Source organism: Gadus macrocephalus, chromosome 15, assembly GCF_031168955.1.
Source record: "Gadus macrocephalus chromosome 15, ASM3116895v1".
Taxonomy (NCBI): Eukaryota; Metazoa; Chordata; class Actinopteri; order Gadiformes; family Gadidae; genus Gadus; species Gadus macrocephalus.
In genome coordinates, this window is record NC_082396.1 from 3,190,353 (window position 1) to 3,206,011 (window position 15,659).

The window sequence follows — 15,659 nt, forward strand, 5'->3', positions numbered from 1 at the left end:
TCCGGCTGTTTGGTCCGCTCCAGAGTTCGATGGTTTGTATTCACACCAGCCCAAAAGGTCTGCACCTGCGATTTCTTTGGTTTGGTTCGAACCAAACAAGGCAGGTGTGAATACGCCCTTAGTTTGCAAACCCGGAGTTTATTTAAAAAGACTGTTTTACAAGCATTACGTGTTTACAGGAAGTCCACACAAGTCGATTACCGAATGCGCCGGAGTTCAGTTCAAGGAGGAAAGTTTTGGAATTTATAATTTATGTAATTTATATTTATAAATAATATATAGCAAGTGTTGACATGTAAATTAAAGGACTTGTATATGTAAGTTACAGTTACAAAATATTTGTTTGCTACAATCAAGCATGGCACGTTGTTGACAGAAGACGCACTGCACACGTGATTGACGCAGATCGTGACTAATGCGCCGGAGTTACACCGCATTCTGCGACCCACCGAAAAGTGTGACCCCAGGGGGCGCTGTTGCATATTTTCTGCAATATGCATGAGATTGAAGCGTAGACAGGCATGACTATTTTAGGTGCAATATTTATTCATAATGTCAAAATATAACACTTTGAATAAGAATAATAGTGTTAGCAGAGTCACACTCTCTCGGTGGAATAATAATTCCAATACGTGACAGATAACTTCTCTCTTTAGCCGTAGTTTATTGTAAACCGTGAACGGACACACGCTCTCCAAGAGCTAGAGATGGAAATTGGAGTAAACATTCCATTATATAGTCACAGACATGGCGCAACAGCGCCACCTTTTGGTTCTGAACAGGTAACTACAGTTACATGCAATCATACATATATCAACACAAAGTTTGATCAAACTAATAGTGCATATATTTCAGCTTTCTTTAGACCGTTTCTATTCGGGATTTTTTTTTTATTTTTTTTTTTTAGCAAACTCGGGGGGGCACATATGCCGCTGTAAGTTACAGTTACAAAATAATTGTTCGCTACAATCAAGCATGGAACGTTGTTGACAGAAGACGCACTGCACACGTGATTTACACATAGAGTGAAGGACAGCTCAAGCACCGGAGAAGACCCATCTACAGCTTGAAGTCAAGAGAGAGAGAAATGGTCCGTGTTTGTGTTTTTAAAGTTACACCCCAGAAACATTCCATGGACGGTAGAATGACCGATTTCTGGTAGACCAGTTATTGTTTTGAATATGGACATTAGACGCCGATCGAGATGCTGATAAAGGATCACCGTGTCTGCAGTGCTCATTTCGATAAGGACGACTTCATCATTCCTAAAAGAGCTGCTGACCCAAAGAACCCAAAGAAAGTGTCACTGAAGAAGAATACTATTCCACGAGCACACACACACACGGACGCACGCACACACACACACACACACACACACACACACACACACACACACACACACACACACACACGCACGCGCGCGCGCGCGCGTTAGCGTAGATGAATTAGAGAATTAAAAAAATAATAATAAGTGTACTAAAGCAGCAGCACTGTGTGGATTTGACAGACCTCCTTAAGGTCTTTCAGGTTGAAACAGAGCAGCTCTTTGCATCGATGTGGGGTGACACATAGTGAGTTGGGCAGCACGCTATCTGCCGGTCAGATGACAACTGGTCGCAAGCAAGTCAATTTATCTGCTATCAATTTGAGGGTTATTAATAAAGTGTTGTGTCCGCACCGCAGATATACATTTAACTGACTACTTTCAAATGTGCCAGGATAAAGGTAAAAGAAGCATATCCAATGTTGTGGGAGGTACCCTCTGCTCTGCCCATGATACAAGAGGTTGCATAGATACCACATCACAACGTAGTCTGTATCTGAAGTGTAATTCTGCTATTTACCACGAGATGGTGCCAACTACCTCCCTAACATCTGAGACCAGTGTGTAGTTCCATCATCAAAATAACGATGTACATAGTCTTGTATCAAACGTTTTATGGTCATATCGTAGTGGGTTCGCTTAGTTCCACTATTAATAATACATACACACGGATTTTCGGAAACGTCAGCGGCGTGAAATGAATTGGAAATTATCTTCCTGAGTCGTTCAGAAAGGGGGCGAACTGTGGAGAAAATAGCGGATATGACTTGAGTTGTAGTTTTCGCGTCTAGCGGATATGACGAGCCTGGTGACTAGCAGACGTCGGATATCGGGTGTCGGATGCACTTTGCAGTAGTTGGAAAATCCCTCAGCAGTGACAGTCCTCGGGATTTAGATGACTGTGTGTTTCTTTTTAGCGAGCTACCTTTAGCCAAACAGTTAGATATTGGGGCCAGGCTTCAAAGAGCCAGCATATGATTGTATTTTCAGTGCCAACGCCTTTCCATTGTTGACTTATTTTCCGCTAGCTTCCACATTCTAGCGTATCCAGTATCATGAATGAGGATCATAACAGCCCGGTGTAATTCAGCTGTCTGGAGATAACTTGTGGTTTGAGCTCTGAGTTCATGCTAGCCGTGTTGATTAGTTGTTAAATGGTCGTGGCTAGTCGGGAGCTCTGAGTTACCCTTTACATTAGCAACATAGCATAGCATAGCTCCGTGCAGCGGTAGCCAAGAGAAAACGGGACTCTATTAGCTAACGCTAGTGGGTTAGCTTTAAGTTGTATGAGTCGTAACATGAAACAAGTCGCGTCGGACACTTTAGGATTCGTTCCCCAGAAGGACATCGTTTATAACAAGCTCCTGCCCTATGCGGATAAACTCGACTCTGAGTCCAATGACATTCTGGCTAAGATCAAAGGGAACCTGTCCCGAGCCGTGCAGCTGAGGGAGCTATGGCCGGGGGTTCTGTTTTGGACAAGGAGACTCTCCACGTAAGTGTTGATCCACCTCAAGTATGTCTGAGACCTATTTGATCTAACGCTTAAAGGATAAAGACAATGATATGATACAGACATGTGTGTGTAATCTCTGTTTAGGCTGATTGGTCGTATCGTGTTTTTTTTCGTTCAGCCACGTCCACTTGTTTAACTTTGACGTGTGAGTTGTAGGATTCAGGTTATGCAAAGTCATAGCACACAAGACCTCTTAACACACACTAAACAATACGGAAGAGCTTATGATACCCTCAGGGGGGGGAATAACATCCAAGTATGGCTATTTGATGATGCCCAATCACAATGTAGCATTATGTAAACAGGGTCCAGTGTTGCTTTCACTTCTGTCGTTTCCCATACCCTGTATAATACAATAATAATGTTTTTTTTTTTTTTTTTAATAAACTTTTTTTTTTTAAATTATTTTGACTGTTGCCTATTTATATCTCAAATGTTTATTGCATACAATAACATATCTTCAAATGCACACAGAAAGAGATAAGTTGAATGACCATGTCGTTGCTCTGTTCACAAAATTGTAATGCCATAGGTTCATACATGTCCTGAATCCCTCCCAGTCCTCTTGTTGGCCAAAGCCCACTTTAGAGTGAGTCATGGTCTGCTTGAAATGGAAATCGAAAGGGGAGGTCTGTTCATGATCCTTCCAAGGATTGTAAACAAAAGCATGTGGAAAGGTCACTCACTATTGAGTGAGGGACATTATAGTTTATATAGTGGATGAAACAATCTGATATAACTAACAAAATACATTCCAATAGGATGCTTGAATCGTATTCAATGCTGAACACCTTCCAAAGTTACCCATTGATTAATGTAAAAACAACGATGTTTCCATGTTGTCCTCGTTTTTCCTCAGGTGTTGACCAGGAGGAACTTGTTATGGTGTATTAATTTAATTGTTCATTGCATGAACTCAGCCATTAATCCTTCAAATCTATGACCCTTGCTGTGTAGGTACATGCGTCTGTATGGACGGAAGTTCAGCAAAGAGGACCATGTTCTCTTCATCAAGCTGCTCTACGAGCTAGTCACTATCCCCAAGCTGGAGATCAGCATGATGCAAGGCCTTGCGCGTCTCCTCATCAACCTCCTCAAGTAAGAATTACTTTCCACAGCATCGTCAAAACGTACGTTCCCTCACTCTCCTAGCATGGTTACGCTGTGGTCTTATCTTAATTACTTTCAATACAATTTTAGACTTTGGTCTTTTTAAAAGTTTTTAAATAGAATCTACATGCAATGATGTTTTAATAATAATAATCATGACAATACACTTTGTTCTCCATGATTATTATGGCCAGAATTCGCTGCACAATTGTGGTATTTTTGTCACTCAAGATTGACGGTAGTTGTCCAGCCTGTCAGATTTAACTGTCTGAAGATTTTGCTGACTGACCAAATGATCACTCCAACAGAAAAAGAGAGCTACTCTCAAGGGAGGACTTGGAGCTGCCCTGGAGGCCACTGTACGAACTGCAGGAGCGCATCCTCTACTCCAAGACGGAGCACCTGGGCCTCAACTGGTTCCCCAAGTAAGCCCCAGTCTTTTGGGAGGGGGACTCTTTCTGATATTGGTTGAGTATTGGTGCTGAAGTGTTACCAATTTGATGGGCTATTCCCAGCAATCCAGAAATGTTAATGGCGAGAAATTATCTGAGTGGTCTGTCAACTGTTTTACCAATTAAATTGGACAAACTAAAATGGTATTCCATTGTCCCAGTGGCTTATCCCCACTTGAAAAAAACCGAGGTACAGTTTCACTTACCTTATCTGTAAAGCCACTTTAGTTGGTGTGTCAAAATGGATTTGATAAAACTATGTTCTCCGCTGATTACTCAAACTGTTAACAGTTCCTCTAAAGTGACATTTAAACATGATGGAGGAAAAAAGTTCTGCTACCCAGAGTAGGGCTGTACCCTAGAAGTTGACTCGAATTGTCGTTCAGAGAGCCTCAATACACCTACAATTCTCTATCTAACATTTGCAGGTTTATCATTGTTGTATGTGCATTAGAATAACGGAATAAAACATGATACAGAGGCCTAACATACTTGAATCGCATGACGTCTATCATGGAAAAGAGAATTTTTATTATTACAAGACAACGTCAGAATGTCAGACCAAAAAAGACCATCATATTAATAACCGCCTTGACAGGCAAGTGGCGATATAGTCTAAAAAATTATTTAAAAAATATTTGGACATGCTAATTAAACTCTATCTTAAAAGTCCTTTTCTATATGCAGGGAAATGGCGTGATTGTATGCAACAGAAGAACGTTAATCAACACAACTTTATGTCAAGAACTGATGATTGAGCCACCGTGTATTGTTCTTGTCGGGTTAAAGTAAGAAAGATATAGGGTATTCATGCTCTGTAATAAAGCGGTCTTAAGATGCGGGGAACTAATGGGACTGTACTCTGGATCCCGTGGTGTTGGATCAAAATTGAAAAGCCGCAGCAATGATATCGTGAGGGGGAAAAGAGACGGATCCAGGTCCGAATCAACCGCTTAGCGCTAGACCCATGGCGACTTGGACTGCTGACTGTGCCTTTCGCTTCCGGCTTCAGATGGCAGATGGCTATCCATTTGTTTAATATCCATCAGTTATTTTCAACATTTAACTTTTTTCTTTTTTTACTCAAGTCTTGTGATATCTCGCATGGCTTATTGCGAAGTCTTGGGAAACGTGTTGCGTCAAGCTATCTGGGGAAAGCAAAACCTAATTCTGGATAACCGAAGTATGTTTTTTTTTTCCAAAATGTGTTTGGTCCATGTCGCTTTAGGGACTCCGTGCTTGTTCAGCTCGGGAAACTACACTGTACCAAAGAGAAAGGACTGGAACGCCATAGACCTCTTTGAAAAGGAGTTTATATAACCTGATTTTCCTTTCATTATTCACCACAGCATTGCAGACCATTTCCCACCTGTTCAAATTGCCTTTATTAATCCCTCAAATTTGATTAATGGCACTGAAATTAGCAGCGGCTTAACATATCTCCCCAAGGAAGGTAGTTATGACTGCTCCCTTCAATTTCAGTTAATTATATATCTCAGATTATCATATAAATGCAATGTATTTTTTTTCTTCATTTACTGCAATGGAAGAAAACTCTCACTCCTCACTAACACAACACACTCTGGATGTTCCTCAAATGACGCCTCACTATGGTAACACTATGGGTGACGGAATGGGCCACCTTCCCTCACTCCATTTCCCAGCCCGCAGTGCGAGGTGCTCTTCTATGGTGCTATGGAAACATTGGTAGTTTGTCATTGCCGTGCCCTGAGGGGCATGCGACGGTTGCAGAACAACAAGCTGCACTGACTCATAGCCAGGCCTTAAGTCACACGACGCCCGTAGACGCCACACATGTCTTTTAACCCAGGCACAAGATGGTGATTAGCCTTGTGCTACATGTTATATCTATTTCAAATGATTAGCATGTTGAATGTGCTGAACGTGTTCTTTATGCCTTTGTCTCCTCTCATATTCAGTTCTCCACGGCCACGCTCTTCCTCTAAACTCATAATGATAAAATTGTTTCAGAGGTGGTAAGGACAATCCTTCTCTTTGTGTTATTTTTTGTTACTTTTGAAATCATCCTTTTTACGGGCACCTGTTTTTAATGATGCATGAGAAAAAAAGAAAGAAAGAACGAAACAAGCACCAAATGCACCAGGCCCCACCGTTTTTAATTTGGTAGTGTAACGGGAGCACAATCAATACCATGTCAATGTTAACATTCCACTCATATTGGAGACTGTCGCACTGCAGCTAACTGAAATGCTTTCTTCCTACCCCACCGCCCATCTCAACCATATCCATTTTAATGTTAATTTATTTTAATTTATTTATCTTGAACATACATTTCTGTTCAAAGCAAATCATAACAAAGCTAGTGAGAGGTAAAGAAATACACCGGAACCACTCACACACCCACAGTGCTTTCACGCCTGTTCACTAGGTTTTTGGCTCACCTGCTTGTATGATAGTGATTGCTGAACACCCTGCTTCTAAAGATAGTTTAGAGCCCAATTATAAACTTCCAAGGATAACGGTGAGGTTCCTGACACAGTTGTTTAACTCGTAGGAACCGAGTAAGGTGAAAGTGAGGGTTTGCTCTTGGTCATAGTGTATTATGTTGGGATTCATCTCTTGGTAGCCCTAGCCTCTGTGCGTTTTCGCAATAGGATGGCTCACACTCATTTCAGCACTGATTTGAACTTGAGGTTAGCTGTATTCTGGCTGGTAGGCTTGTTTTATGGACCACATTACAGTAAAACATCAAGCCAAACCTATATGCGAAATGTTTGTATGGGAATATTGTAGAGGTCACCCTGGATCTGACTACCTTTCATTGAAGCTCCTCTGGAAATGCATGGATGAGGTGAAACTGTTGTTGTGGTTGAGGGGTGGGGAGGTTGTAGCCAGGCATTGTAGTAGTTATAGGGGGGGTTATTTAGGGTGATGTGTCTAGAGCTTTCAGCCATGTCATGTGACCAGAATTGTACCTTTGCCAGCCAATGGTTGAGGATAAACAGTTTAAGAGTTCACAGACATATCAAAGCTTAATCAGTTCTGGCAGATAAACAGAAGCAGATACACATTCCAAACAGCTGCTTATTGCTGTAAGTCAATCAAGTGTCGACAAACAGCATAGATCCATGCTATTGCTCCATGAGTTAGGGGAAATGGTTGTTAACAATCTGTGACAGCAATCCAATTTTTTGGGATATTTTGTGACATAAATCCTTAGTGTTGTAGCTTCATTGTTTCACTGTTTACTTACTACACACCTGTCCCTTATGTTCGTGTTTTTATCTACGGTGTTTCACTGTACACTGATGAGCTGTGGAAGGAATTGATGTGTGCATGCAGTCAGACTCAGTCTAATTGCATTGGTGTGGTCATTGTTTCTCCAGAACTGTTCATGTTGATTTAACGTGGTATTTTGGTGTTGGCATCTCACCGTGTTTCTCTTTCTCTCTTTTCTTTCCAGCTCTGTGGAAAATGTTCTGAAAACGCTAGTCAAGAGCTGCAGACCGTGAGTACATCTTGCTTACTTAGAATGTTTCATAATTTCATTGTTTGATTTCTATTTGAATGGTCACATGGTTGTGGTTCTGTGTGGACAATTTCCTGGAAAAATATTGGAGTGATTGACTTGTAGGATTTTGGTTATGCAAAGTCATCGCTTACAATGGACTACACACAGCAAACCGTAGGGAGGAGCTTATCATACCCTGGGGGAGTGGGGGGGGACGTCATGGCCAAGTACGGCTATTTGGTGTTGTCCAATCACATTGTAGCATTATATAAACAAGATCCCATGTTGCGTCACTTCTGTCCTATCCAATATACTGTAGAATGCAATAATATTAACACCAATATTAACAGTGTCCTGTCATGAAGGTTATTTAAAAATGTTGCCTGTTAACTTAACAAATATCACCTGAAAGTGAAGCATTTACTGTCAATCGCTGTCAGTCGCTTTGCTGTGAGTTGCAAGTATTTAATATACCGTATTTTCCGGACTATAAGTCGCGGTTTTTTTGTAGTTTGGCTTGCCCTGCAACTTATATTTCGAAGCGACTTATATGCCAAAATTGTGCGTACATAATCCTCGGCCGCAAGAGGGCACCGTCATTCATTAGGCCTACAACCGAACGCTGCAAGCCTACTGCACCACCGAATAAATTATATTCTCGTCCTCAATGTCCTCCGGTTCAACCAAAGCTACCCCAGCCTTAGCTGCAATTTTGTGCAACATAGCTGTCACACATATCACAGCGCATGACTTGGCCGGCGAAAACTGGAGCCCTCCGCTGGACTTGTGAAGGCATCTGACTGCGGCGCATACGCGTCCGGTGGAATCCCGGTGTCACTGAATTCGGTATACTCTCAGAACTACGAGGGACCGACACACCTATATTGCTATTGCAATTTCATTCAGTCTCTCCAGACTAAACGTTCTTGTTTAAATGTTTAAAAATAAATGCGACTTATACACCGATGCGACGTATATATGTTTTTTTCCTCGTCATGGAGCATTTTTTGACTGATGCGACTTATACTCGGGAGCGACGTATAGTCCGGAAAATACGGTAGTTAGAAACTATATTGGAATATCACAGGTTCACCTCCCTGGGCCTGTCTGTCCCTGTAGTCAAGGCTGTTTTTAATCCCTTAATCAATAGTTGTTTGTTATTCTCTTTATGTATTAAGTTGACCAGAACTTGCCAAAGTATTCCCCTTATGAAGCCTGGAATCATCAAAAAATGCACTACACTTTTGCCCTCCTATTTAGCATGTATTGCACTACACTTCATACACTACAGTCAGTGAAGCAGCCTTTATATCTTGTCTCACTCTGGACGTTCACGCCACACAAAACGCGCCTTCGCCCCCATCAGCAGGTCCTCCGTTGTGGCGGCCGCCGTCGTGTGTGCATATCCGTGGCGGAGCATGTCTCAAGTGCCAGGGCAGCGTCTCTCAGCTTGCACTTAATCCTATTATCTCGTCTAATTCGGTCGTGTGACAGTTTCCTGTCACTACGAGAGGGGAGAGTGATTGTACGGCAGGCTGCAGTGCCGCTGTGTGTGGACGGGGCTCTGGGACGTGCGCTGCGTTGGCAGCGGGCAACAAAAGGCCCTCAAGTCGTCCACAGAGGCGGCGTGTTGAATGGGCGCCCTGGGTTTTACAGGAGCACATGATGAACCCGTAAAATCAGCCACGAGTGAGGCTGAGCTTTCTTGTGCCGCAGGATTTATTCAAGAAACGATACTGGGAAAACTCTTGGCTAGTCTAACCTTCACACGCTTCCCTTTACACATATGGCCTTTGTTCCCACTGCCCTTGATAGCCTCCGGACAATGCGGCAGTACAGCACGTAACACTTTGGTGTCTGTTAGTACACAAGGGTCCATAAACAGACGTCCTCCTGCAACAGCTGCCATACATCTCCAATATTGGGTGTATGTCTCGGTAATTTCTTTATCAGATGGAGATCCTGCATTGACGTCATGTAAAATGAAGCAATGAGCCACGAGACGGTTTGCGGTGGTTTTAGTTCAGCTCTGGGGCATCGTTGGGCAAGATGCAAAGAATTAAACCAGGCTAGCATACTTGGTTATGTTGGTGGCACATTAATACTAGAAGTCAGTTGTTATGCGCTCACAGGTGGCGTCTTGAGTATTTCACAACAGCTTTGAGGCAGTCAGAATGAAGGACCGGAACTATCCACGTTATAACAAAAGGGAAAGAAGCCAGTGCTCATGCGCATCTACGTCTCCCTTTCTAGATATTTCCCAGAGTCGGCCACCCAGGAGATGTTGGAGGAGTGGAGGCCGCTGCTCTGCCCCTTCGACGTCACCATGCAGAGAGCCATCAGCTACTTTGACCTCTTCCTGCCGACCACCCTGCCCCCACACCTCCACCACAAGGGCTTCAAGTGAGGAGACACAGTCCCACTTCAACAGCATCCACAATGGACGCGTATGGGGATCTAGCACACGGGTGTGGAGCCTTTTTACTGAGAGATTCTTGTTCTGACAGGTTGTGGTTCGATGAGCTGACCGGCTTGTGGGCCTCTGTGCAAAATCTCCCCAGCTGGGAGGTGGTGAGTACATGCGTTCTCCTACTTGTTCATAGCAGTGAATGAATGGAGTGGGGCAGGCTAGAGGACCACGGGTCTACCCGAACCCTAGGATCCGAGATCAAAATGATCGGATCCAAAAAAAAATCGGTTAATTCGTTTTCAAATCTCTAATCTAATTCGCCGGTAAACACCCGGGAAACGATAATTTTGGATCATCTTGTGCCCTTGAAGACCTCTAGTGCATGCTCTACAAGGTTAACCATGTTCCCGGTGTGTGAGTTCTACCTTTCCTTCGCTTTGCAGCATCTGGTCAATCTCTTTGCCCGCCTGGCCAACGACAACATCGGCTACATCGACTGGGACCCTTACATCCCAAAGGTTAGCGCCGCATTCACTCCCCTCCGTGCAAATCTTTGCTGTCATACGCAACCTTGTTTATTTGGGTGTTTGTGGCACCGCGTGCTAATCACGGGCTGATGGGGTTTATAACCTTGCTGCCAGAGAAACCAACTATCTGCCGTCTGTTGACATGATTAATGGTCACAGGTGGATGCATTGCGTCATGTGTATGCAACTCTGTAGTCAAATTTTTTGAGACCTGAACTATTTCTTAATATACCGGTATTACATGTGTTGCAGAGCGTTCACTTATCAGTCCCTCCAGAAAAACGTGATTATGCGATCGCATAATTCAACGCATAATCAGCCAAAGTCCGCATTTTTTTCAAATATGCCGCACTTTCACCACATACATTTCCGAGCAAAATATGCCGGGCTTTCATGACTTTATAATCCCCGCATTTTCGTTGCAAAAAAGTCACATATATTTTAGCGTTTACTTCACACAAGAGCAGCCATTTCCCCCTATTGCCATGGGAATGTTATGAAGTGACATAACTACGCGGCGTGAACGAAAAGCTGCATTTTTCGCAAGATCCCGCAATTTTTGCAAGTTTCCGCGATTTCATTGCATAAATATGCCGCATATTTCATCGCATTTTTTAAGAAAACGTGCAGCATAATCAAGGATTTTTGGCCGCAACAATCACAAAAAAACGGCGCATTTTTCTGGAGGGACTGACTTATTGCACTTCACCAAAACTCAAAGATGTATGACAACACACCCTCTTTTAGATATGAGAACCGTCGTTTCCAGCAATTACAAAAGCGTGTGTTTAATGTTGCTTCGTCTCCCATTATAGATTTTCACCCGAATCCTGAGGAGTCTGAACCTCCCTGTGGGGAGCAGTCAGATGCTGGTCCAGCGATACGCAGCCAACGCCTACGACATCAGCCACGTAGTCCTCTGGGTTTCATCCCTACTGGTCAGTGAATGGCTTTCACAGCGGCCTCTTCTTATCATATAGGCTTATCGTGCCTGGTTCATAACATCTGCTGTTCATAACATCCAGGGAGGACCGAGCCAGCAAGCCCAGGCCCAGCTCAGTGGCCTTTTCAACAGCATCACCTCCTTCTTCCACCCCTCCAATCATGGCCGCTGGCTGGTGAGGTGTTTTTCACTTCTTCCTATGTGTTCGTGGACAATGGAAGAAACCATTTCACTATAGAAAGAAATGAATCATAGAAAAATCTTCTGGAGTTTTTCCAGAAAGATTCTGTAGCTTCCAGAAAACCTGGAGTGATAGGAAATGACATGAGTGTGTTTACAGCACCGTGGGGGTGCTATTAAAGGGCATTAGGATCATGCTACATGCCTTTCTTTTTTCAGGGCCCACTCGCCCCCTCCATCCACTCTGGGATCCGTGTTCATAGACAAGACATGTAATCTTTTCCAGGGGGAAGTTCAGTGTTTACTCTCTGCACTAGTGCCGGGAAACCTAAGCGATAATATTTCCCTCAGCAGTATTCTCCTTTCATGTAAACAGTGTTTTGCAATCTGTTCTGTGTGCGAATAATCTCTTATTGAAGGAACCCCCCCCCCACCCCCCAAAAAAAAAAAAAAAATAGTATATCAATTACTCGCCCTTTATAGATTTTCATGCTAGAATAAATACAGGAATGCCACCATTCCTTCATTGTAAGCATGCTTCCCAAAAAGACAATCAACCTCCGACAAATGAAATGGAATCACAAATCAGTTGACAGTGACTCGCATTACTCATGCTGCTTAATACAAGATTTATCCACTCGAATGGATAGCGGGTCCCAGAGAACACAGATACTAAAGTGTAGGTTACACGTAAATCAAAACACAAACCCCTGGCATGCAATCAAAACCCAGACCCCAGCAAAACAAGAGTCTCCATTTCCTTGATGAAAGATAGACAGTCATTCAGTATAATCTTTAAGCGTGTGCGTGTGTGTGCGTGTGTGTGTGTGTTAGGGATGGGCGATATGGCCTAAAATTCATATTGCGATATACATGCAACCTATTGCGATAACGATATATATCACGATATATAAATCATAATAGAACCATTTCAGAACAGGTTACATAGACTCTAAGGAAAGCTAAACTGCTAAATGTATGTCGTTTTGAGAACATTTATTGTGCAAAACTAATCATACAACATAATGTTGTAGCTGCAGAGACTTTAAAAAAGAAAAAAAATCTTCTGTGTAATGACGTATACTTCCCTTAATGAAATAAAAATTGGTGGTGTCTTGTTAATAAAGAAACGGATACTGTGAATTAGGGAAATACGTCCAGTATTAGGCATGGCTATTTTAAATAAAGAAAAATCTTCCAAGTGTGTGCACAGATACTTGCTATTAAAACATAAAACAATAAGTGGAAAATGAACGCATATAATTTTGAAATGAACATGAAATGAGAGCAATCACCAGCTCCTCCGTTTCGCTTTCAGCCATATTTACTTAGATGACGATGATGCGTTGAAGCCGGTTGGAGCTCATGGCTCTTTAAATTCCGCGGGTCGCGGACGATGCGTTGCAGCCGGTTGCAGCTCGTGGCTCTTTAAATTCCGCGGGTCGCGGACGATGCGTTGCAGCATGTTGCAGCTCGTGGCTCTTTAAATTTCGCGTGTCGCGGATGATGCGATGCAGCTGGTTGCAGCTCGTGGCTCTTTTTAAAATTCGCGGGTCGCGGACGATGCGTTGCAGACGGTTACAGCTCGTGGCTCTTTATATTTCGCGAGTCATGGATAGATCGCGTCAAACATACATTATCGCGATAGAGCAATATAACTAAAATCTCTATCGTAGGTCATTTTTTATCGTTTATATCGTATATCGTTTATATCGCGCATTCCTAGTGTGTGTGTGTGTGTGTCCTCCACATGGTTCTCTGCTACCCTCCGTTACAGCTCAGTGCGTCCTGTCTCTTCTAAAGGCCAGGCGGCCGCACCCTGGCACTCTCTTCCCTATGTCTCACAATGCGTTCCTCCGTACGCTCCTCTCCTCCAGATGAAGCTGATGAAGCTCCTCCAGAGGCTTCCCGCCGCCGTGGTGCGGCGTCTGCACCGCGAGCGCTACCGCAAGGCCACCTGGCTCACGCCGGTGCCTGAGAGCCACAAGCTCACGGAGGAGAACATCACAGACTTTGTGCAGAGCATGATGCAGCCGGTGCTACTGGCCATGTTCAGCAAGACGGGCAGCCTCGACGCGGCCCAGGCCCTGCAGAACCTGGCCCTCATGAGGCCCGAGCTGGTCATCCCCCCGGTGCTGGAGAAGTGAGTGGTGATGGGGGGGGGGGGTGGCGCTGTAGCACACGGTGGTGGTTATTGACGTGTTTCTTTGGACGATTCCATTTGATTCCATTGTACTTTTCTTTTCTTGTTTATTTTGAGTTGGGGTGTTTTTACTAAGTGTTTGGGAAGTCTGAAGAGTGTGTATGACTTAGTGTTGGTGTGGTTGTTTTTATTTAAACCCTAAGGCCCCTTGATTCCATTGTACTTTTACATTTCTGAAGACTGAGTGAGTTGGGCTGGTGACGCTTTGTTTTTAAAGTGGCGCTTCAGACCTGTTGTGTTTTGGGAATGGTGAACTCTTATGCCTCTTGATTACAAGAGGAGGAATAGGATTACATTAGCCTCGATTACATGTGTGGAAAACGGTGAAATCTGATGAGCTCTCATTGGTTGCGTACAGTCAGGGAGAGGAAAAAGACAATTGAAAGAACTACAACAGACAACGACAAACACTGAAGATATGAATGGTTGTCTCACTTTGGTTTTCCGGGCAATGTTATTTATCCAACAACTTGGACGGTGTGACCACGACGTCATTCCTTTTGATTTTCCATTTCCTAAAGGCCTCTTCCACATGCGTCCCCAACCTTCCCTTGCTCCCAGTTTGCAGATTGTATAGATTAATGTGTCAACCATCAGATAAATACGTTGACCGTTTTGCTAATTTATTTCAACATTGGACATCCTTAGAAGTGTCATCCATTTGTTACCTCGGAAGATTTACGATAATGTATTTTCAATAAGTTTTTACTCCTAATGAAACTCACAGGACAGACGGTACAATGTCCGTCTTATCATCCTTACCTCCTCCTTCTTAGGAGGATGAGGAGAATGATGATGTTGATGATGATGATGATGATGATGATGAACGTGGTCTTTGATTGACAGGACCTACCCCGCCATGGAGACCCTGACGGAGCCCCACCAGCTGACTGCCACCCTCAGCTGCATGATCGGCGTGGCCCGGAGCCTTGTGTCTGGGGGCCAGCGTTTCCCCGAGGGGCCCACTCACATGCTGCCCCTGCTGGTCCGAGCCCTGCCTGGGGTCGACCCCAACGACTTCAGCAAGTGCATGGTGGGTGTCCCGCCCGTTTTCCCCCCCCCCCCCCCCCTGCTCACAGAGCTCCGGTGCTCCGGGTAGAGCCCATACACGGACGTCATTTTGAGAAATGATACAGGAAACTGATGTTTAGTCAGTGCTTCCGCTAGAAGAAATTGGTGCCGGTCATGTGACCGGGAAGGTTTCATTTTACCGGTCAAATTGGAAAAAAAAATGTCGGATATTGTCTGTGTTTATTGCACTTAAAATTGATAGGCAGGCTATATAAAGAAGAAGAAGTGTGTGATCATATTTTGATTTGCCATGGTTGTTAAATACCGGTACTCCGCAAAGCTTGCCGGCGTTTAGTTCATAAACCTACGGTAGTCTATAGCGATCAATTTGAGCGAGTGCACGAAATGTAACAACTTATTTATTTTATCACACAGGCTACGCTACAATCAAAACCATCGTTGTTTTACATGAATTGGCTAAACAAATGAC

At 43.7% G+C, this 15,659-nt stretch overlaps 1 protein-coding gene across 5 annotated transcripts in view; it reads left to right on the top strand.

The window, feature by feature from the left end:
* The first annotated feature begins 2,006 nt into the window (after nt 1-2,006).
* Nucleotides 2,007-15,659, top strand: part of psme4a (proteasome activator subunit 4a) — a 32,947-nt gene continuing 19,294 nt past the window's right edge. Inside the window, exons 1-12 of one of the 5 annotated variants that reach the window (XM_060073312.1) lie at nt 2,007-2,819; nt 3,798-3,938; nt 4,259-4,375; nt 6,343-6,399; nt 7,848-7,892; nt 10,149-10,298; nt 10,403-10,466; nt 10,749-10,823; nt 11,648-11,770; nt 11,858-11,950; nt 13,833-14,098; nt 15,005-15,191. In XM_060073312.1, the coding sequence (XP_059929295.1) occupies nt 2,611-2,819; nt 3,798-3,938; nt 4,259-4,375; nt 6,343-6,399; nt 7,848-7,892; nt 10,149-10,298; nt 10,403-10,466; nt 10,749-10,823; nt 11,648-11,770; nt 11,858-11,950; nt 13,833-14,098; nt 15,005-15,191 (1,527 nt within the window). In that variant the 5' untranslated portion in view covers nt 2,007-2,610. Of the gene's footprint in view, nt 2,820-3,532; nt 3,657-3,797; nt 3,939-4,258; nt 4,376-6,342; nt 6,400-7,847; nt 7,893-10,148; nt 10,299-10,402; nt 10,467-10,748; nt 10,824-11,647; nt 11,771-11,857; nt 11,951-13,832; nt 14,099-15,004; nt 15,192-15,659 lie in introns of those variants that run through there. The other 4 variants (XM_060073314.1, XM_060073316.1, XM_060073313.1 and 1 more) reach the window with 4 other exon arrangements.